This window comes from Thermobia domestica, chromosome 8, assembly GCF_964235325.1.
Source record: "Thermobia domestica chromosome 8, izTheDome1.hap1.1, whole genome shotgun sequence".
NCBI lineage: Eukaryota > Metazoa > Arthropoda > Insecta > Zygentoma > Lepismatidae > Thermobia > Thermobia domestica.
This window is the reverse complement of record NC_137461.1, coordinates 13,173,205-13,195,237: the sequence shown is the minus strand read 5'-3', so window position 1 is coordinate 13,195,237 and position 22,033 is coordinate 13,173,205. Positions and strand designations below refer to the sequence as shown.

Sequence of the window (22,033 nt, the reverse complement as noted above, 5' to 3'; positions counted from 1 at the left end):
GTTTTTTACCGATAACAACAAATAGAAATCTCCTCATATTACAAAGAACTAAAAAAATGTTGTTAGGAGAACAGTATGTAACCAGAAAAAAGAGTACTAGTGAACCGAAGACACAGTAAGTAAGCATAGAGTACTTCATAATATATAATTGTATTGTAAAGTTTTCCGTGTTTTAGGGTAGAGTTAAATGTAGTACACGGGAGTTTGGACTTTCCCATGACCTTTAATTATGAATTTTTTTCCTCTTGAATACAATATATTACAAGTAAGTACAAGTTCCTCTAATTATTTGGAGGTTTGTTGGTGAAGTTTAAAGAAGCTCAATTACCATGCGTCTTAGGACATGTTAGATAGGGGCCTCTCAATGACCGGGCGTCTTAAAGAGGAGAGTTGGAATTCTCAATGACCGAGTGTCTTAGAGAGGTAGAAAGGAGCTCAATAACCAGGCATCTTAAAGCATAAAGGAAGGGTAGCTCTCAATGACCGGGCGTCTTAGAGAGGGGAGTTGGAATTCTCAATGACCGAGTGTCTTAGAGAGGTAGAAAGAAACTCAATAACCAGGCGTCTTAAAGCATAAAGGAAGGGTAGCTCTCAATGACCGGGCGTCTTAGAGAGGAGAGTTGGAATTCTCAATGACCGAATGTCTTAAAGAGGTAGAAAGGAGCTCAATAACCAGGCATCTTAAAGCATAAAGGAAGGGTAGCTCTCAATGACCGGGCGTCTTAGAGAGGGGAGTTGGAATTCTCAATGACCGAGTGTCTTAGAGAGGTAGAAATAAACTCAATAACCAGGCATCTTAAAGCATAAAGGAAGGATAGCTCTCAATGACCGGGCGTCTTAGAGAGGAGAGTTGGAATTCTCAATGACCGAGTGTCTTAGAGAGGTAGAAAGGAGCTCAGTAACCAGGCATCTTAAAGCATAAAGAAAGGGTAGCTCTCAATGACCGGGCGTCTTAGAGAGGAGAGTTGGAATTCTCAATGACCGAATGTCTTAAAGAGGTAGAAAGGAGCTCAGTAACCAGGCGTCTTAGAGCATAAAGGAAAGGTAGCTCTCAATGACTGGGCGTCTTAGAGAGGGGAGTTGGAATTCTCAATGACTGAGTGTCTTAGAGAGGTAGAAAGGAGCTCAATAACCAGGCGTCTTAGAGCATAAAGGAAAGGTAGCTCTCAATGATTAGGCGTCTTAGAGAGTTGGCGTTTTGATCAACCGGACGGGATTGATGTCTTTTATTGTGTACTCTCCTCTTTTATCCTAAAATTTCAGCTAGCTTCGTTCATCTTCGTCACTTGCCGATCGTTCGCGATGGTGAACGATGTCCTGTTCGTGGGTGGCGTCTGTGGAGTGTTTACGTCTAGCACGTGGTGTAAAAACACGTGGAACCTTACAGTATTGATGCATTGATATTTAACACTGTAATTTGACACAATATATGTTGTGCTTGAATTAGCAAATAAATGAATATTCACGGTAAAACTAACATCTTACAACTTTCTGCATATCTCTCTCACATACTCTAACTTTTTCTTACCTTTGAGCTGTTCTTGTATTCGTAATGTCTCTTGTTTAACATCATCACTGCTCTCATCAATGTCCTCTGGACTGTCTGAAGCATATTCTGGTTTCTTTTCACGTTTAGTATTCTTAAATAGTTTTCGAATGTATTCCATCTCCAACAAATATATGATTGTAGCAAATAAAACAAAATCTAAAAAATACATACACAGTTCCACTTTCATCGTAGAGAGAAGAGAATGATTAACAGGCTTCCAGCAATTATTCTCGGGTTTACATAAATTATCTACGAAAGATAAAGAAGAGGAATGTAACAAGAATAGGATAATGAGCTGAGATAAAACATAACATAAATATTTGTAAATATTCAGGGAATGTAACAGATTTTAGAACAGCATTTAGGTTTTAACCATTGTAGTATCATTAACATGTTCCCATTTAATACAGAAATTATCGTTTTCTAAATGATATTACAGGAAAACTCTTAGAGTATACCACTTCTGCTACAATACTACTGAAACATAAAAATAATCTAAGCATTTTAATACAATATATCCAGTTTTGGGTTATAAGTTGCAGAGAGTTTCAAATATAAGCACCCTTTTTCAACAGAAATGCAAATTTAGCACCAAAGGACAAAAACATGTTTACAATTAAAAATAATTCGGTACTCCTTGATTACCGGACAAAATCAAAACTTGTAGAAAGAAATGTAATTTTCATGTAATCCTACTTACTGTTTTTAACAGAGGTTATTTTCTATGATGTTGTATAATAAAGTACGTTTGATCTTTTTTCTTAAAGTTATTTTAGTACATATTTTATACTCAGATAAATTCAAAGTCCAATAGATGGATTTCCGTAAATAATTCTCTGTTTCCTTATGGATAATTTATTAGTGCATTTACTAAAAGAGTTCCGTGATTCTAATTTCAGACACTATCAAATCCTATCTTCCAATAACGCTTTTGTAGTTAGTTCATTTAGTTGAAACTTCTTCACCGCTGTTTAGTTTCTGAGCATCACCTTTCTAAAAAAAACTTTTCCAAAATGTCATGGAGTGAAATGGAAGTGGAAATGAAATATTTAAGTTTAACGTCTAACGATTATGCCCTTTTAGTCTAAGGGAGAGAATGATTAAAGCTAGAGAATGATGGTGGAAAAATTGGTGGAATTTGAAAATGGGAGGAAACGGGAGTAACCCGAAGAAGCCCAATGTTGTCCACTACGAACTCACTTGACAGGAATTGAACCAGGGAGCCCACACACCAGAGGTAAGGGCTCTACCACTGAGCTATTATGCCTCCTTATGGAATTAAATGGACTGAAATTCACTTTACTAGATTAAGACTATACCAAGAACTATTAGTATACTAAATTATATAGTATTCACGGAGTGCAATACACATGAAATACTGACTTAAACCGCAAAGGAAATCCAATAGCTAGAATGGGAGCATATTTAATCTGCATCTTATGTCAATTAATCTTACTCAGTGAACATGGGATTTCCGAATAGAACATCAGAAGAGCAGATAGCTTCTGATAAAAGCTTTACAGAGTCATACAACAATTTTGTAGCCATGGAAAGAACAGATAAAAGTTACAATACTCTACATCAAAAAGAAAAAAAGTAGTGATTTTCCTGCATTGGTTTGTGCTTTGATTGCAATCTATATATAGTGTTCATTTCCTCGTAAAGATACAAGACATAGTTGGAAAAACTGATGTCCAAAGTGTGTATGTGATAAAAGAACCGCAGTGAAACAAGAGACCTGACTTCAATTCTCTGCCTGTTGAGGAGTAAGATGTTTTCATTTTTTTAATTTCAATCAAAAAATTTCTTGTACGCCTTATATCTGAAGAATTACATATAGTTAGCGAAATCCAAACCATCACTTAACTCAGTATGATGTATTTATTCCGAAAAAAAAAAACTCGATTAAGGGCTGTTCAAAACTTTTGTGGCCCCTGATCCCAAAATACAACTAAAGATCCAATATATTTCAATAAAAAATGTTCTTGTATGCCTCATATCTGGAGAATAGCATCTAGTGTAGCCAAACCCAAACTATCAGTTATCTCAGTATGATGTGCTTATTCCGTAGAAAATGCGAAAACTCAATTTAGGGGCCGTTTAAAAATTTTGTGGCCCTTGATCCAAAAACTAATTATTGGCCAAAATCGCAATCTTTTGATCCATTTTTAGTTTTCCTAAAATTTTTGTTATTTGCATATTTTTGTACCTTGTAATGGGAAACTAGACTAAAACTGCTCGATGTTACCAAACAACCACAGTCATATGCATTTCGAGATTTTTTAAGCACTTAAATGTGATGCATTTTCGTATTTTTTTTTTAATTCTTAAACATGAATAAATTAGTAAATACGATACATTTACAATTACTCTAGTCTCAACGAGAGCTCCTTCGTTGGCTAAGCGGTTAACGTATGCGCCCTTGTTGTGGGAGATCCGGGTTCGATTCTCATGTGGTTCGGATTCCACGTTAATCAGTAGGTCCCATCTTATATAGCCTCGCTGCTGAAGGGGACGTTAAACTCAATCACTTCTACTCGAGTCTCAATGACACCAATTAATGTAGGCCTCTTTAGTTATTACATTGTACCTCATCCCTTTACTACTATATGTTCAGTACTGTCTTGTATTTTGTAGAAAGTTTGTATTATCTGATCCCCAATTATCCGAGGTTAGTCAGTTTCACGTTCGTTTGGATAATCGATGTTCAACTGTACATGCTTAAAATATTACCAAATTATATTTTAAAGTTTTCGTTTTGCACTAACTTTATTATGAAATTTTTATGTTTGAAGATATGGTATGCCTGAGTGAATAACCCTGAATATACGTATAATGACTGCTACATGAGACGGAAAAATTATTTAAATCATTACAGATTGTTATTTGCATATCGAAAATTAATTATTTTCAAATAATGGTTATATGAATATTGCCATTTATGTTTATTTAGATCTAAGTTTTTTCTGTGTCTCAACTATCTCAATACAATTTCTTGAGACTTGACCACAAGACTCTAAAACACATATTTAGATAGAGCTTATACTCTTTGCTGAATAGTTGCTTGAACCAATTACGTTAGATCCCGTACTACTGTAGCTATAGCATTGTCAAGTCCCCTTTTCATCGTTTCCTTTTCGCTTCGTATATTTATGTCTGTTTTTGTTTATTTATTTGCTTTGTTTCTTTCGAGACATCCTACAAAATGGCTACCTCCGAGGTCAACAGTTTTGTAGCACTCGATTGATATAAAGTAAGTTGAATTTTGTAGGAGTGTACAAAATACGTAAATTAGTGTTCTACATAATCCACTCTTTCAACCAAAAATTTTCAGCCTTCCTTAACAACTCCCTCCTCGTAATGATGTTAAGAATGCTACTACAACACGAATTTTAGGAACGATTAAAAAAAAATGCATCACAAGATTGCAACCTAAGCTAATAATTAGTTTCTGGATTCTAGACCAAACAAATTTTGAATGGCCCCTAAATCGACTTTTGGTATTTTCACGGGATAAGCATATCGTACTAGGTTAAGTGATAGTTTGGGTTTGGCTATACTATATATAGTTCTTCAGATATATGACCTACAAGAAAATTTTTGATTGAAATATGTTGGTTATTTTGGGCCAATTGGATCATTAGCCACAAAATTTTTGAACAGCCCCTAAATCGATTTTGTTTTCTTTTCTACGGAATAAGCACATCATGCTGAGTTAAGTGATAGTTTGTGTTTGGCTACACTATATATAGTTCTCCAGATACAAATCCTACAAGAAAATTTTTGATTGAAATGTATTGGATCTTTTGATCCAAAAATAATTGATTGTAGAATTATCCATATTTCTAATTCTACCAAAATAATAATTTCAGGTTAATTCACCTTATAATAATTTCATAGATACACAACATTTAACAGCAAGATGGTTTGCTATTTGTGTTAACATGTTTTCTACAGGATAATACAAATTAAACTTACCACAACATTTAGAAATATGATATTTAGCACCGGGAATGCATAGTTTACTTGCAGAATCACCGAGCAGTAACTTACATTCCTTCCTTCCGATTGTAAATTTTATAAATTTTATATGGGAAGTGAGGAAAATACAAGGTGGACAGAAGTAGGATATATAATGTATTACCCTTGAAAGTTTAGGTAAATACATCCATGTAAGAAATTGCAATAACACTGTAAATAAAAATAGAGCATTAATAAGTGTTTCTCTTCCTGACAATTTAACACTTATTGCTTAACAACTAAACAAATATGAACAAATATGGAACAAAATGTTCTGGTTTCATTTTTTCAGTACTTGAAAACAGATGCGCTAGCAATATCTGATACACGAGAGAAGATGACTAAATAGTATACACCTTATATCTATAGCGGTCGTCCCTGGTTAGAACATGGACACATGTTTCTGAAGAACAATATCGAATCCACAAGTTCCGTGCTTTGGTTAGCTTTTACTTTATCATTACGTAAGTTCAATAAAAAGGCCATCTCTCGTAGTCTTGTAACAAGATCTTATAGAGGAAAATTTTGTGGTAAGGATAATCCTATGCTTTGAGTTTTGTTATTACACGAAGATCTGCTCATGTACCAACTGGATATGATTTAAATTCATGTAGTTGCTTGAAATTCCCGTTAATACCTCGGTACACCCTTTATTCACTCAGAGTTGCATAAGGAGACACAAAGAAAAATTACAGAAAACTATTACAATAATTACGATTTGCAGATGACATGGTACTTGTAGGGGAATCTGAAGAAAAAATCAATAAAATGTTAGAAAATTTGAGGAAGGGCAGTGAAGAATATGCGGTGAAAATGCATTTTGGAAACACAAAGGCCATGGTGATTGGGACAAAGGAGTCGATGTCAGATATGGAAGCAAGTGGGGAGAAAATAGGACAGATGACTAGATTTTGATACCTGGGTAGTTTTATTAATAATGATATGAAGTGTGAAACTGAAATAGAAGCAAGAATAGGAATGGTGAAAGAAGCTTTTAGAAGGAAAAGAAGAAAATTTTGTGGGATCTTGAATAAAAGAGTTATGAAAAACACTCATAAAATATTTCGTGTGGAGTATTGTATTGTATGGATCAAAAACATGGACATAACGAAAACTAATTAGAAACAACTGGAAGCTTTAGAAATGTGGTTGCGGAGAAGAACGGAGCGAATTAGCTGGGTCGAGCAGGAAACGAATGAGAGGGTGTTAGAAATGGTAGGGAAAAAAGAACAATTTTAGATATTATTAAGAAGAGGAATCAAAACTGGTTGGGACATTGGCTAAGAACGAACTGTATCGTGAGGGACATGCTGGAGGGTATGGTAGTAGGAAAGAGAAGGAGGAGGTGAAGGAGACTAAAATTAATGGATGATATGAAAACAGAAAAATCGTATGTGAAGACGAAGAGGGTAGCGGAAGACCATGGAGCATGGAAGCTTCTCAGTTGCAGAAAGTGACCTGTCAATAGTGGCAGAATACTTGATGATGATGATGATGATGATGATGATTACAATATTAGCGTAATTTTCAGTGTAATTCTCTACTTCTTATAAATTGAGAACGCATATTTTTGTTTCCAAATTCTTTGGATGTAAATGATATTTCTGTTTTCTTCTGAAACTAAGACTTGTGAACATTAAATGATACACAAACACTCCCGGTACACTATCTGGTATCACCGCGTATCTGGGGTCACCTCATCACAAAAACACAACAAAGCAAAGAGCCAAGTTAGGTAAAACATTTATATAAAGATTGAAAATGATTAAACAAGTGTATGGTGATGAGTGCTTATGTTTGTTGTACATGTGCGTTCGAGTGGTATACGCAATTCTGGGCATACGCAACTTGTGACTCCTTGGAAGAAGACCAAAAGCCAGACAGATCGAAAAATAAAATCAATGATGGGTTGGTTGAACATGTGCGTGAAATGATGGCCCACGATGCGAATTCGACTGTAAGATGGATGGCGGACGAATTAAATACGACGAAGGACATGATTCACGAAATTGTGATAAAGGATTAAAAAAAAAACAAAAAAAAAACGGAAAGTCTGTGCTCGATTTGTTATACCCACCTTAACTGATGAGCAAAAACTTGCTCGTCTTGACATTGCAAGGATCTCATTGAAACAGCCGGACAGGATAGAATATTCCCGCATTCCATTGTAACTGGCGATAAAACTTGGTACTTCAAGTACGACTCGCAAACAAAACACCAAAGTGCTACGTGGAAGTCCTCAGATTCTCCGAAAGCGAGAAATTGCGTTTTTAAAAGTCGCGTGAGAAGACAATGTTGATTTGTTTTTACAATTCTAAAGGTATTATACTTCGGAAATTCCTTCCACAGGATCAAACTATCAATGGTGAATATGATCTGGGTGTTAAGGAGCGTTTGTGGAAGCGATTCATTCGCGTAATACCCGAGTTCGAGTGCCAGGTAGTTGGTCTTCATTGCACTATAATGCACCATGTCACAGAACTGTCGCAGTTCGTAACTTTTTGGCTAAAAAACAAATCCCTGTGTTTCCACATCCTCAACATTCGCCTGATGTATTGCCGTGTTACTATTTCATATTCCGAAAATTAAAATTGGACATGAAAGGAACATTTTATGACAATATTACACACGTCCACTTTGCCGTGACTAGGGTCGTTGGGGCTATTCCGAGAAGAGACATTAAGAAATCTATGTTAGCATTGGTTGAACGAGTCCTGCGGTGCACTGAAGCAGATGGTATGTATTTTGAATAAAAAGAACGACATTTGGTAAAATACTTGTTTCATTTTGTTTAATTTGAAAGGTTCCTTTATTTCCCGATATACTGTGTATGTTTGTAGTACATCATGATTTGGGTTTCCAAGAAACAATTGTCCAAATTCTTTGGACTGCTGTTTATTTATTTATTTCTTTATTTATTTGCCTGTTTTGCATACAAATGAGAGTATTCTCGACCACGCATACAGTTGTCAAAATTACAAAATAATTACATATATGGTATAGAAAAAAACTTAGATAAAATAATACATACATAACTATGACTTTTATAAGCTTATACAATCATAATATAATTAACAAAGAAAAAAAAAACATTTATACATTATCTTCAAAAAACTCATTTACCGAGTAGTAACATTTATATACTAAGAACTCGTGAAGAACCGATTTAAACATAGAATATGATTTGTTTTGCTTTAGAAAGTCAGGTAACCTATTGAAAATTTTTGTACAGTTAATATATACGCTTTTTTGAAAAAACGAGAAATTTTGGGGGATAACATGCAAATTATTAACGAATCGAGTATTGTATTTATGGACGTTACTGTTTGCAATAAATAAGTGTTTGTTACTTACGGTAAACAAGATAACTTTATATAGATACGCACAAGGTAATGGTAATATTTTTTATCCTCGAAAGATGGACTTGCAAGAAGATTTTGGTGACAATCCAAACACAACCCTTAGTGCTTTCTTTTGTAAGCGAAACGTGCTAATACATTCAGTAGAATAACCCCAAAAAATAATACCGTAAGTTATTAAAGAATGGAATTTTGCATAGTACACCGAAACTAAGGCCTGTCTGTTGTGACATTACCTCTTAGTCTACGGAGGCCGAAACAAATACTACTTAATTTTTTGTTGAGTTGAGCTGGAGTAATGGTAGTTGAGTAAATGAATAGTCCACCGTTTCCTTTGGCAACTCAACAATTTATTGTTATTTGTTGCCATAACATGTATGGGTTGTAGTGAGAACAGGTACTGTAGCATCATGGTGAAACTAATTTTCCAAATGATTAACTTTTATTTTGTGTCTCATTTTTTGGTAAACTTTTCTTAAATGATAACGGGTGTGTAATACGCAGAACTGTTTATCCTAAATAAGAGTATTAGGACACGTATTATATATTTACTCTAGGTCTACGTCTGGTGTTGTCTGACGAGCAACTAAAGCAAATGACCATTTTCCTTTGTACATCAAACTGTCACTGCAAATTCATAGTTGTGCATGTTTGATCTGTTTCTCCCATTAATCGAGGCATGGAAACAACTATCTTTAACTCTTTCGCTGCGAAATTCGAATTTAGTCGAAGTAATAACTTTAGTCTTTGGCTGCGAAATTCCGTCTTAATTTTTCTTTATACTTCACTAGTCCACAACGTCCTGTTTTCCTTTGTACTTCACTACGATATTCGACTTAGTCCTTTAGTATACACGGAACATTCGGTAGCAATAATGCATTTGGCAGCAGTTTCTTTGAACTAAGGCTGTGAAATACTAATGATTACGAGAGATTTGTTTCTTCTGTTGAGACGTGATTGGGAGTTTCACGCTAGCTAATGAGCAAAATAAATAAATAAATAAATAAATACATAAATAAATAAAAATAAAAATAAAAATAAAATAAGTTAATTTAAAATACTAACAGTGTTATTTTTTTCAATACGTGATATGTTATATATGGTTTATTTGGCAATAAAAAGGACTAAAATTGGAAATGTTAGGTCATTTATACAATTTATTTATTTCAAATATAGAGTTTTAGCACTAATTGTACACAGTATTGCACCTTGTGTATTTGAAATACTTAAAAAAAAAAAGATTACTTTTGCTTTTGTGTGTGATCTGTCATATATGTTGTATTGGACAAGAAAAAGACTAAAATTTGAAGTATTATATTAATATAGTGTCTTAAAACCAAATTTCAGGAAAACAAGAACTTTCATTTTTCGGTGAACAATTACCTGTTTTTCAGGAATCACCCTAAAATCTAATTTTTTTAATGTTAAAGTTATCTAGAATTATAGGTTGCTCTCTTATTTTACACTCATCGTTTTACAATTTTTGGGTATTTGCTATGGGGATCAATATACCGGAAGTCAAGGATCAACTTCTTGGTTCCGATATTCCCCGACCTACACACAAGTATGAATTTTTCCCTTGTCTTGCTTTATGAAAAATTGTTCCGTGTTAAAATCAACAATGTGAACTACCTAAAAGCAAGAATTAAAGAAGCGATTGGTACTAATGCACCAGACAAGATTCACAAATTCTGATGGGAAATTGATTATAATCTGATGTATGTTATGTTGTCAATAGTGTACAGATAGAGACATGTAAACTCACTGTAGTACATTTTCTTTGTCATAGTATAGTGGATCCTAGAAACTTTTTGTTTTGCTTTTGCGTTTTAAGAAAGAATTGTCAAACTAAATTGTGTTTCATTCAATCACTCAAGTACCACAATTTTTGCAAAACCAGTCCTACGAAACCCAACCATTCTTTCTCAAAGAACTTGTATGCTATAATGGACTATACTGAAAGAACTTTTTAAACTTTTCGAAACTAAACTCTAAAGAGTAAATGCTTTATTGCTAATTTATTTACAAATATCAACTTTTCTCTCACAAGAAATGTAAATTAAAGAAACAAACTTGCGTAATATTGCAGTCAAACACAATTAGATAATCCATTCCTAAGTTTGTATCCGCTCTCATAAATATCTAATGTATCTACGAGGGATGTCCAATACTTTATCTTCCTAGACAGGAAAGAATGCAGATAAGCTCACCTGGTCATCACTGTTTTTAGATGTAGTTCCCATGGAAGGCTATGCACTGTCGCTACTTTGTGGGCAGCGAAGAAATCCCAGAGAAAAAAATAGTCTTTATCATGGCCTGCAAACCACTCTGGGAAAAAGCCTCCACAGGTGTTTCTTCAGGTCTCGGAAGAGGAATAATTAATCACTAGGGACCATGTCCGAACTGTAGGAAGGATGATTCAACGCTTGGAAACCACAGTTAGCAATGTCTGCTTGAGGTCTAACAAGTCTTGCTCCAGCTGCATCTGGCACTACTGTGCAGGCGTGAGAATTCTGGGGACCCAACGACCACAGACCCTTGACATACCGAAACGATCATGTAGAATCGTCAGGACGGATCCTTTGGATATGCCACATGCTGTTGCAATCTTGGTGACCTTCATACGTCGATCCTGTAGGACCATGTCCGCAATTTTGTGGCACATTTCCGTGGTGACTTCATCCACAGGTTTCCCGGAGCAGAAGTTGTCCTTAAGGTACTCCCGTACCCACTTGAATTGCTTTGACATGGAATTTTAACGGAGCTGCATCCCGGTACAATTTTACCGGTTGCTCGCGGATCTCCTTTAGCCCTTTCCCTTCCTTAGTGAGAAAATTTATGACCAAGAGGTGGTCCAGCTTCTGCAAATACATTGTTCGCGGCACCACACAAACATTAACTATGCGGCGTAGGGGTAACACAAACATTCTGCTCATGCCCACTGCATTGCTACAACTGACCTCAAATTGCACAGCGGGATCCCCCACAGTGGCCTTGGCATTCGTGTCAGGCGTAGCTCCTTCCTCTCTACTTAGATAACTTATTGGACGTCCCTCGTACAAATATTACCCTTCTTCAAATAGAAAAGTAAATTAAAAGAGAAAACTTACGGAATGTAGCAATAATACCGAACAAAATTAGATAGCCAAGTCCTAAATTTTTTACATGGAAACTTGTAAGGTATAAAAATGGAAGCACACTGAAGCCAAAGAGAATCAGAAGCAAGGATAGATCACCTGGAATGGAAATTATACACCTTATAAAATAGAAAATAAATATACTTTAAGTTAAAAAAAAAAGGCAACTTAATGCTTACGCCTAAATCTGACATAATTGCTATAAGTTTATGAAATTTTATTTGGTTCAATTTTGATATTTACTAGAGAATAACTAATTACATACGTTTTAATAAAATATATTATTATTTTAAAATAACAATAAAACTTAAAATATACAGTTAATGAGTTACATATCACGATAATTTACTTAATCGTTATATCATCCAAAAGGCTGAACCTTCTGCTTCTTGACGTTGCTGTATTTTTGATGTAGAAGGACCTACGAAGCTTGATGATTTTTATAAGGTACAACGTATCTTTTGGATGTTACTGTATAGTATCTACAAATACACAAAATCTCCGGAACTCAAGGGTATATATGATATTCTACAGTATAAAACGGCAGCTAGAACTGTATTGGATTAGAGAATAACATGTTAAAGTTGAAATGTATACAAGAGATCATTGTGTATTTTTAATTTTCCACGATCGGCAATTTCTGAACTTGGGCAAATAATACGTTGCATATTCATAATATGTTGCAAATAATACGTTGCATTTTTGTTCTTGAAAATGAGAATAGTTGAAAAAAGTTCGGTCAAGTTTAGCCCTAATTTTATCTCTTCAGGAAATTTGCCCGAACGTGATTGCAATCGATAGCTTTCGATGCGTAGAACACGCCTGTGAAGGAACCAGAGTGGTCAGATGCACCGTTCCTGAGATATCGCGTTCCAATAGTGTGGGATGCCACGAGAGCACGCCAGCATCGAAGTTGAGATCGACGTGGCACTTTAGTTTATGAAACTCAGTCAGAAACATCCCTATCATCGGAAGCATTTTCAATGTGAAAAGAAACGTTGGACAATCGATGACGCGGCAGAATAAACTCATGATTATGGAAGTAAGAGAAGTACCGAATCATGGTGGTTACGAGTGAAGAACATTCTACTGTACATGCTGCAGCCTCGCACGTACAATAGTAGGCAATGATTGCTGCTCTACCTGCCTTCGTCTGGTCCGTCAGCATAAATATGGAGTACTAGGTTCAATTGGGATATCTCGACTTCATTTTGCCTTAACCAGAATGAGCTCCGGAACGTCGAATACAATCAGTTGAGAGAAGAAAAGTTAGAAACAACGAGCTTGATCAACAAGTTTAATACTCTACGGAGTTATGTCTGTGAGCACTATAACGTGTTAGCTTCACACTTTATACAAATACCCTCGGGGCATGAAGAGGCGATCTCGCAGCTGCGCCTCGATACTGACGCCATTTCGTGGCATCCCACACCCTTGGATATAGCAGGAACGGTGCATCTCTGGTTTTTTCACAGGCGTGTTCTACGCATCGGAAACTATCGTTTGCAAATTCATGCGGAGATGAAATTGGGGCTCCAGGCTAATGCTTTGTTCGCCGCACTTTTTATAGCAATATTTATACGTAATAATTGTATTCGGTCTCTTGCATGAACATATCAATAACTCTCTTAACTTACTAAGCCAAATTCTAAATTATTGTAAATGTTACTCTCATGCCAAAATATGATGAATTACACCTACCTAAATACTCACTATAAATATTCATACTATCAGTACATAGCACTATTACACAGGCCGGTATAACGATCCCTATTGTATATAAAACCATGTCCCAGAAGTAGAAGGAAAACCAATAAAAAGCAGGATTAATTCCTGTCATCAGCTGCATATGTTTGACATTTGATATCCGTTCGGCTACAGGTAGAGCAAGATAAATTATCAGAACTGCTATCAACGCTGGAAATAGCAGCATCACTACATAAATATTCAATGGTACCGCCAAGATAGTGGTAAAGACATCTTCCTGAAAGAAATTTCAAAATAAGAATCTTAGCACTTACTGAATGTATGACTTCATCTAGAGTTTATAAAGTTATGTTTGATTAGCGCCATTATCTTTTCTACGTTTTTGACTTTCGAAACCCATAAATATACAATCATGTGATAACTGCTCACTTATAAGTTTCCAAAATATGTCTTGTGCCTTACTTGTTTACGTAATTCATATAAGAAGTATACCTTCATTTATTTTATATATATATATATATATATATATATATATATATATATATATATATATATATATATATATATATATATATATATATATATATACAGTATATATATATAATCAATATATAATCATAGCCTACATTATATTGCTTGTGGTAATTAGTTCTTTTTCATTTTAGTTTTTAACATAATACTTTTTCAACAGTAGTGACATAAAAGAAGAAGAGATCATAAGTGTTGCACATTCAGGTACAAACCTACCTGTGTTTACTACAATACAAAAAAAATCATTTTAACATTGAAAGTGTAGCACATCGTGTTGGTCTGTCTGGAGCCATCTTACTGAAGTTCCACGATTTCACGTCGATAGGCAAAGAATACAGTCACTGTTCTTTAAACCTCTTAGAGGTTGGTGAACCGTCGTGATTTTAGAAAATTCGCTGTAGATTGAAATATGTAGTATTTCGAAGAAGCAAATTTAGTACTATATATCAGTTGTAGCACCAGTACGATACCTTCAGGTTCCTGAACATTTTGTTGCGTTTTTCGAGCAGTGCGTGGTTTTACATAGTTGTGTTCCAGCAGGGCACGCCTTCGGTTCATAGATGCAGTATATATTTGGTATAGTATAACATATATCCTCTCCGACTGTTCTGAACAAAGCTCGGCAATGATTGTGCGACCATTGTATGGAGCTTTTTTTCTTGAATTTCAACCACAGAATACACAGCCACTGTATCTTAGTTCCATCTGTGTCACTTTTCCGCTCACATATCACGTTATCCAGAGTATCTGTTGACACAAAGTCTTCTAATGTCATCTTCACAACAATCAAACTGCTGGCGAAGGGCTTTCTTCACTACATTCATCTAATCCTCAGGAAAGAACACCTGGGAGCCAGGTACTAAGAACTTGTGATCTACTCGTTCTATATGGGTGTTTGTGATAATGCACATCCACATTCTTGTTATCTTTCTGTTTTTGTTATGACCTCCACAGCTGTCTGAGCCATAAAATGATGTACAGACAGTGGCGATGTTTTAACATATCGTAATAGACAGGAGCCAATTTCATCAGCCAATCATTTCCCTGTAGATCTGCCAAACATGGATTCCAAGATTATAAGTTCAAAACTGTCTTTTGTAATAAACAACATTGATCGCAAAGCTTTCACAACGATCTCTGTGTAACTTTGTAACTCCACTTTTGCTCTGAAAGGAAGCACGTTTTCTGTGAATGTTAGTTAGCCCAGTTTTCTACACAAGGCAGCAGAATGAACATATCACTTACACGTCTGTTCCTGAAATGCTTCAGGGAGCCATCGACTGATCAAACGTGTAACCTCACTTTGTTCCACGGAGTCACTTACACCCCTGTTCTCTTTAGCCCCTCAATTTACTGTTCCAACACTCTGCACTCATGACCTTGTTGGTAACAAGTTCTTGAAGTTTGCTCTTTCTTAATCACTGTTTTTGCACATTTGGATTTCGAAAAAGCACCCAATTTTCGTCACATGTGACAATCGTTTTCAAGAAACGAACATTCCATTTTCAATTATCCATGTAATTCAAACTGTTGTATTGCATAAAGTTTTATATATAGGACGTTTACAGTGAATGTTTAACGAAGGAAGCATTAATGGGAATTGGAGATTTCAACATTGGAGGGCAGATCATTAACAAGATCAGGTATGCAGATGAAATGTAAGTATTCCAGTCAATAGTGAACACTTAATCTTTGTTGTATTTAATTAGTTAGCCAAAAAAAGTGACAAAATAATACTTGATAGAAGGTAAATAAACCGTAAACAGTATTGCAAACTCTCTTGTACAAGCAGTATTGGAAACTCACAATTATATAACAGTGATACCAGATCGTATATAATAATAACTTGTAATGTGATCAGAAAGTTACTAAGCTTATAAAATAGATTTCGAACAGTGATAAAGATACTACCAAAAATCGACATTTTAATTAAACTTTTAGTGGGCACAAAACTTGTCTGCTCATTCGTATCGAAATGGGAATTTGTGAAGGGTGTGGAAAAGTCGTACCTCGACAAGACATTAACCAGAAAGTACAATGTGGGGAATGTGGTAATATTTATCATAGTTCTTGCGTAAATTTAAATGAAAAAGATGTGAAGTATCTTCGCTCTGTGGATCAAATTTGGCGATGCAAAAACTGCGAGAAAGTGCGTCGTAGGTCTATGACAAGTGAAACCCCTTTGGAAACTGCCGAAAATCTTCCCTCGTTAAGTGACATGTACCAATTATTACTCTCCATCAAGAAAGATACCGACAACCTAAAGCAGTCTCATAAACAACTTGAAGAGGATTTAAACAAATCTCTTAACTTAGCTCATGAAAAACTGGACGAAAACGCACAAGCTTTAAAAACTCAAAGTGAAGAATTAAAGAAGTGTATGATAGTAATTGATGAACTCAAAAACGAAAATTTAACTCTAAAAAAACAGGTTGATAAATTACAATTACAGATTGATGAAATAGATCAATACAGTAGACGAAATACTGTAGAGATTCACGGTATCCCTCTTCTTCCTAATGAGGATGTCACTAGCTTGGTTAAAAAAGTTGCTAATGCTTTAGATTTAAACATCAAGGATGACATGATAGATGTTTGCCATAGGTTGAGAAAGTCACCAAGCCAGCCTAACCCAGGTATAATTGTAAAGTTTGTTAGACGATTTGATAAGGATAGTTTCCTCAAGAAAAGAAAAGTTAAAAGAAACTTGAGTTGTAAAGATATAGGATTTTCTGTGGGGGGAACTATCTACGTCAACCAAAGTCTGTCATTAAATAGAAGAATTGTATTTAGTGAAGCCAGGAAAGTTAAGAAAGAGAAAAACTTTGATTTTCTTTGGATCGACAATGCGGGAAACATAAAATTGAAAAAGAAGGAAAGTGATACGTATGTATACACTCTAAATACTGTAGACGAGGTCAAAAGTTTGCTGTGAGCTAAATGGTTGATGATACGCATTGTATAACATTGAATTATCAGAATGTAAGAGGTTTAAAAACAAAATTAAGGGAATTATATATAGGTATCGCTGCAGCAAACTTTAAGATCATTATCTTAACTGAAACTTGGCTGTGTGACAATATTTACAATAGTGAATTTATCGATAATAGATATAATGTATTTAGACAAGATAGACCTAATAGAACGGGAGGGGGTGTTCTTGTTGCAGTATCAAATGAAATACATGTTGAAAGTTTGATAATGAATATTGAAGGTGTGGAAGTGGTTTGTCTCAAATTGGTAATTGGTGACAAACTTTACTACTTAATATCGGTATATTTTCCACCCAATTCTAAAATTGATAATTATCATGATTTTTTTTAGCAGGGTTGAGAGCATACAAAATATTCAATATCATGAAATGATTATAGTTGGTGATTTTAATATTCCGTCAGTTACAGATTCTTCTTATAACTTTATGCAGGGTGGATCTGTTTGTATCTCATTAGCAAATTTTTTGTCTTTATATAATTTACAATCATATAACTCTATAAAAAACGATTATAACAAAACTTTGGATTTAGTGTTATCTAATGTGAAGAGTGGTATTGCAGTAAGTCATAATATGTGTCCTTTTGTAAAAGAAGATAAACATCATCCTTCTCTTACTTGTCAATTTTATATCAAGGACCAGGTTAAGAAAATCAACTGTAGTCCGATCACTGTATACAATTATGCGAAAGCAGACTTTTATAACTTATACAAGGGACTACAGAGGGAAAATTGGAATAGACTAATTATAAATAAGGATGTTAATAATGCTCTAGATTGTTTCTATAATATTTTCAACAATATTATCGATACATATGTTCCAAAGAGGACGTTACATAAGAAACATTCATATCCGTGCTGGTTTACCACAGAAATAATTAATATATTAAAAGAGAAAGAATATTATAGAAAACGAAAACTGCATTCAGATTATAATCTAAACAAATTTAAGGAATTGCGTAGAAAATTAAAAAGTATTATGGATAAGGCACATAAATCGTATATTTTTCAAACTGAAAATATGATAAATACAAATCCGAAAACCTTTTGGAACTTTATCAACAACAAAAAAGAAAATAAATTAGCAACTAGTAATATGACCTTTCGAAAACAATCTCTAGATACCAACAATTGTATTTCCAATGGTTTTGCTGAATACTTTAAAAGTGTATATTCTCAAGATCCTGCTAATTATAATATAACCGATTCGGTTAACTTGAAGGTATCCCAATGCTTGAATATAAATTTTGTTACTGAAGAGGATTATGTAAAAGCAATTAGAAAGTTGAAACCATCAAAATCCTCGGGACCTGATTTAATACCAGTTTATATATTCAAAGGCTGTGGCGAAGTATTGATGAAACCATTGTGTTATATTTACAATCTTATATTAAGAACACAAGTTTTCCCTGAAACTTGGAAGATTAGTAAAATCCGCCCAATTCACAAAAAAGGTAATCCATCTGAAGTTGAAAACTATAGACCGATATCATTAATTTCTACTCCGTCTAAAATATTTGAACAGATTCTTTATGCTAAAATATATAATCATGTGAAATCTTATTTATCTATATACCAGCATGGATTTTATTCCAGGAGATCTACAGTAACTAACTTAATTAATTTTACTCAATATCTCTCTGATTCACTTGATAGCAAGAATAATGTAGATGCCATCTATACAGATTTCGCTAAAGCCTTTGATAAATTAGATCATGACATATTGCTTAAAAAGTTATCAGCTTTTGGTTTATCAGATAACCTTTTAATATTAATTTCATCGTACTTAAAAGGCCGTAAACAATTTGTGATATTTAATCAAGTCAGTTCCCAATTGTACGAAGTTAATTCTGGCATACCTCAAGGATCGAACCTTGGACCTCTGCTCTTTTTGTTGTTTATTAATGACCTGCCGGAAGTAATAAAACATTCTAATTGTTTAATGTTTGCGGACGATATGAAATTGTATAAGGAAATAAAGACCCACAATGATGCTTTGCAATTGCAGGAGGATTTGGATGAGTGTTATAGGTGGAGCATTTTAAATAAACTACATTTTAATGTGAAGAAATGCTTAGTTATAACTTTTTCTAGAAAACATAATCCACTCCATTTTGAGTATACGCTGAACAAAGAACCTATTCAAAGAGTTAAAGAAGTAAATGATCTGGGTGTAAGGTTAGACAATAAATTGTGCTTTAATACACACATTTTAAAAATAATAAATGACGGATATAAATCATTGGGATTTTTAATCAGAAGTACGAAAGAATTTACAAATATGCAAGCGCTTAAGATTTTATTCAATAGTCTCATTCGTAGTAAGTTGGAGTATGCATCTATAATTTGGACACCATTTTATAAGTCTATCAATAAGAAAATTGAAAGAGTACAAAATAAATTTTTGAGATACTTGTACTATAAAACATATAAAAGATCATCGTACAAAGATAATATATCTTATTCAGCGTTGCTAAAAAAGTTTGACTTCATATCTTTGTGTGATAGAAGGCATTTTATGGAACTTGTTTTCCTCCATAAGTCTGTAAATGGAATAATCGATAATCCAGAGTTTCTCAAATTGTTTTATTTTAATATCAACAACAAATCTCTACGAATAAGACCTCCGTTTTGCTGTAAAAGATCATATTCAGTAGCTCATTCAAATTCTCCTGTAATTAGATTATGTAAAAGATATAATAATATTATAAAAATGAATACAGATGTAGATTTTGCGATGCCTTTTCTCATGTATATCAACATAGTAAAGAAAATTATCAAATCTGATCGAGTTTAATGAAACAAATAGAATATTGACTCTGTAATCCTTGAATAGATGATGTTATTGTTTTATAATGAAATGTCCTGGTGGTTCCAAGGGTAATAAACAATATGATGTTTTCTTTTTAGGTTTTACATTTATATGAATTTTTGCGTACAATATCCTAGACTCGCTAGTTAATCATTATGATTTCATTTAGTTTTAGTATAGATTAACACATTCTCTGTTCTTAGAAATACTCTATGTATATGTATGTATGTTTGTATGTGTATGTATACATGTTTTCTCATATGTATACATGTATATATATATGTATATATATATATATATATATATATATATATATATATATATATATATGTGTGTGTGTGTGTGTGTGTGTGTGTATGTTTGTATGAATCTATATATGTGTATGTGTGTCTGTGCGTGTATGTATGTATGTGCATGTGAATGTATGTATTTATATTATTATTGGATTATGAAATCCCATGTTAATGGAGATAACTTGTAAAGAAGGTATGGAATTTTCTCCTTTTCTTTTCTCTTATTGTAACTTTTATTTACTTATTTTGTTTCAATCTATGTATTTTTGTTCTATTTACGAAATTTTTATATTTTACTTCTTGTAAGCCTATTGTAATTGGGGCTTATGCCCTGTAATAGGTGCAAAATAAATAAATAAATAAATAAATAAATAAATAAATAAATGATACGGTTATAATGGCTAAAACCGAAGGAAGACAACAGGAGATGATTGACAAAATAGTTGACACTAGGAAACTATATGGAATGGAAATAAACATCGAAAAGTCGAAAGTCATGAGAATATCCAGTGGAAACACGCCCTTACGGATCACAGTAGAACAAAGAGAACTTAAAGAGGTCGATATTTCAAGTATCTGATAAGATTTTGACAAGAGACGCTTACTGCACCAAAGAGACCAGGTCAAGAATTGCCATAGCTTAAGAAGCATTCAACAAGAAAAGGTCACTCCAATAGCAGGCTCAATATTGGACTTACGAAGAAGTTTGTCAAGTGCTATATATGGAGCATTGGACTGTTCAGAGACTTGTACATTAAGGAAGTTAGAGAAGAAATATTTGGAAAGCTTCGAAATGTGGTGTTGGAGGAAAATGGAGAAGATAAAATGGACAGAGAGAGCAACAAACGAAGATGTTTTGAAAATAATAGGGGAGAAGAGGACACTTCTAGCCAGCACCCTTCGCAGGTAGGCCAATTGAATTGGACACATCTTGCGAAGAAATTGTCTCCTTCACACCACCATAAAAGGAAAGATGGAAGAGAAGCGAGGAGTAGGAAGAAGAACACAGCTGATCGATGTTTTGAAATATAGAAAAAAATATTGGGAGTTCAAAAGAGGAAGCTGAAGATCGAGAAACGTGGAAGAAGCATTTGTAAGCCAAAATCTAAAATAAAAAAAAAAAATTCCTCCTTAGTCCCAGGACTTGCCGAAAGGCAAAATACTTAATAATAATAATAGCATGTTTCAATAAAGAATTATTATACTTACTCATGAAAACACTGCATATAAATATGATAAAAAGATAAAGTTAACATACCACATAAGATACTTTAGTACATAAACCACGAATTAAGACAAGAACGCTATACTAAATTAATATTTTTTCCATGCCAACGTAATGTTTTGGGTAATGTTTCAGAAAGCCTATAATGGTATTTGAGGTATAATATTATTTAATAATAAAAGAGAATAATGTTTTAACAGCGATTAACAAGTCGAGACTAGAAGGTAAAACTGAAACAATAGTCATTATTAAAATTGTGTATTATGTCACACAGTATGTTTTACGTTTATTTACTTATTATTGTGACTCGAAACATTGCAGCATGCGTTATTCTGAACACTAGGGACCACGCCGCTGACGATCGATAAAACTTCCAATTACTCGCCGAAGCATTCAGTGCCCAGTATTG

General features: G+C 34.1%; 2 protein-coding genes across 2 annotated transcripts in view; one reads left to right on the top strand and one right to left on the bottom strand.

Moving 5' to 3' along the window:
* Positions 1 to 14,043, bottom strand: part of LOC145692686 (phospholipid-transporting ATPase ABCA3-like) — a 47,252-nt gene extending 33,209 nt beyond the window's left edge. Inside the window, exons 1-4 of the mRNA XM_081768069.1 lie at positions 13,767 to 14,043; positions 12,039 to 12,164; positions 5,528 to 5,740; positions 1,529 to 1,798 (exon numbers count right to left, since the gene is read on the bottom strand). Coding sequence (XP_081624195.1) covers positions 1,529 to 1,798; positions 5,528 to 5,740; positions 12,039 to 12,164; positions 13,767 to 13,998 — 841 coding nt within the window. The 5' untranslated portion in view covers positions 13,999 to 14,043. The remainder of the gene's footprint in view (positions 1 to 1,528; positions 1,799 to 5,527; positions 5,741 to 12,038; positions 12,165 to 13,766) is intronic.
* A 2,235-nt stretch (positions 14,044 to 16,278) lies between these two features.
* On the top strand, positions 16,279 to 17,238 carry LOC145691732 (uncharacterized). The gene has a single exon (XM_081767062.1). The coding sequence runs from the start codon at positions 16,279 to 16,281 to the stop codon at positions 17,236 to 17,238; it is 960 nt and encodes a 319-aa protein (XP_081623188.1).
* The last annotated feature ends 4,795 nt before the right edge of the window (positions 17,239 to 22,033 follow it).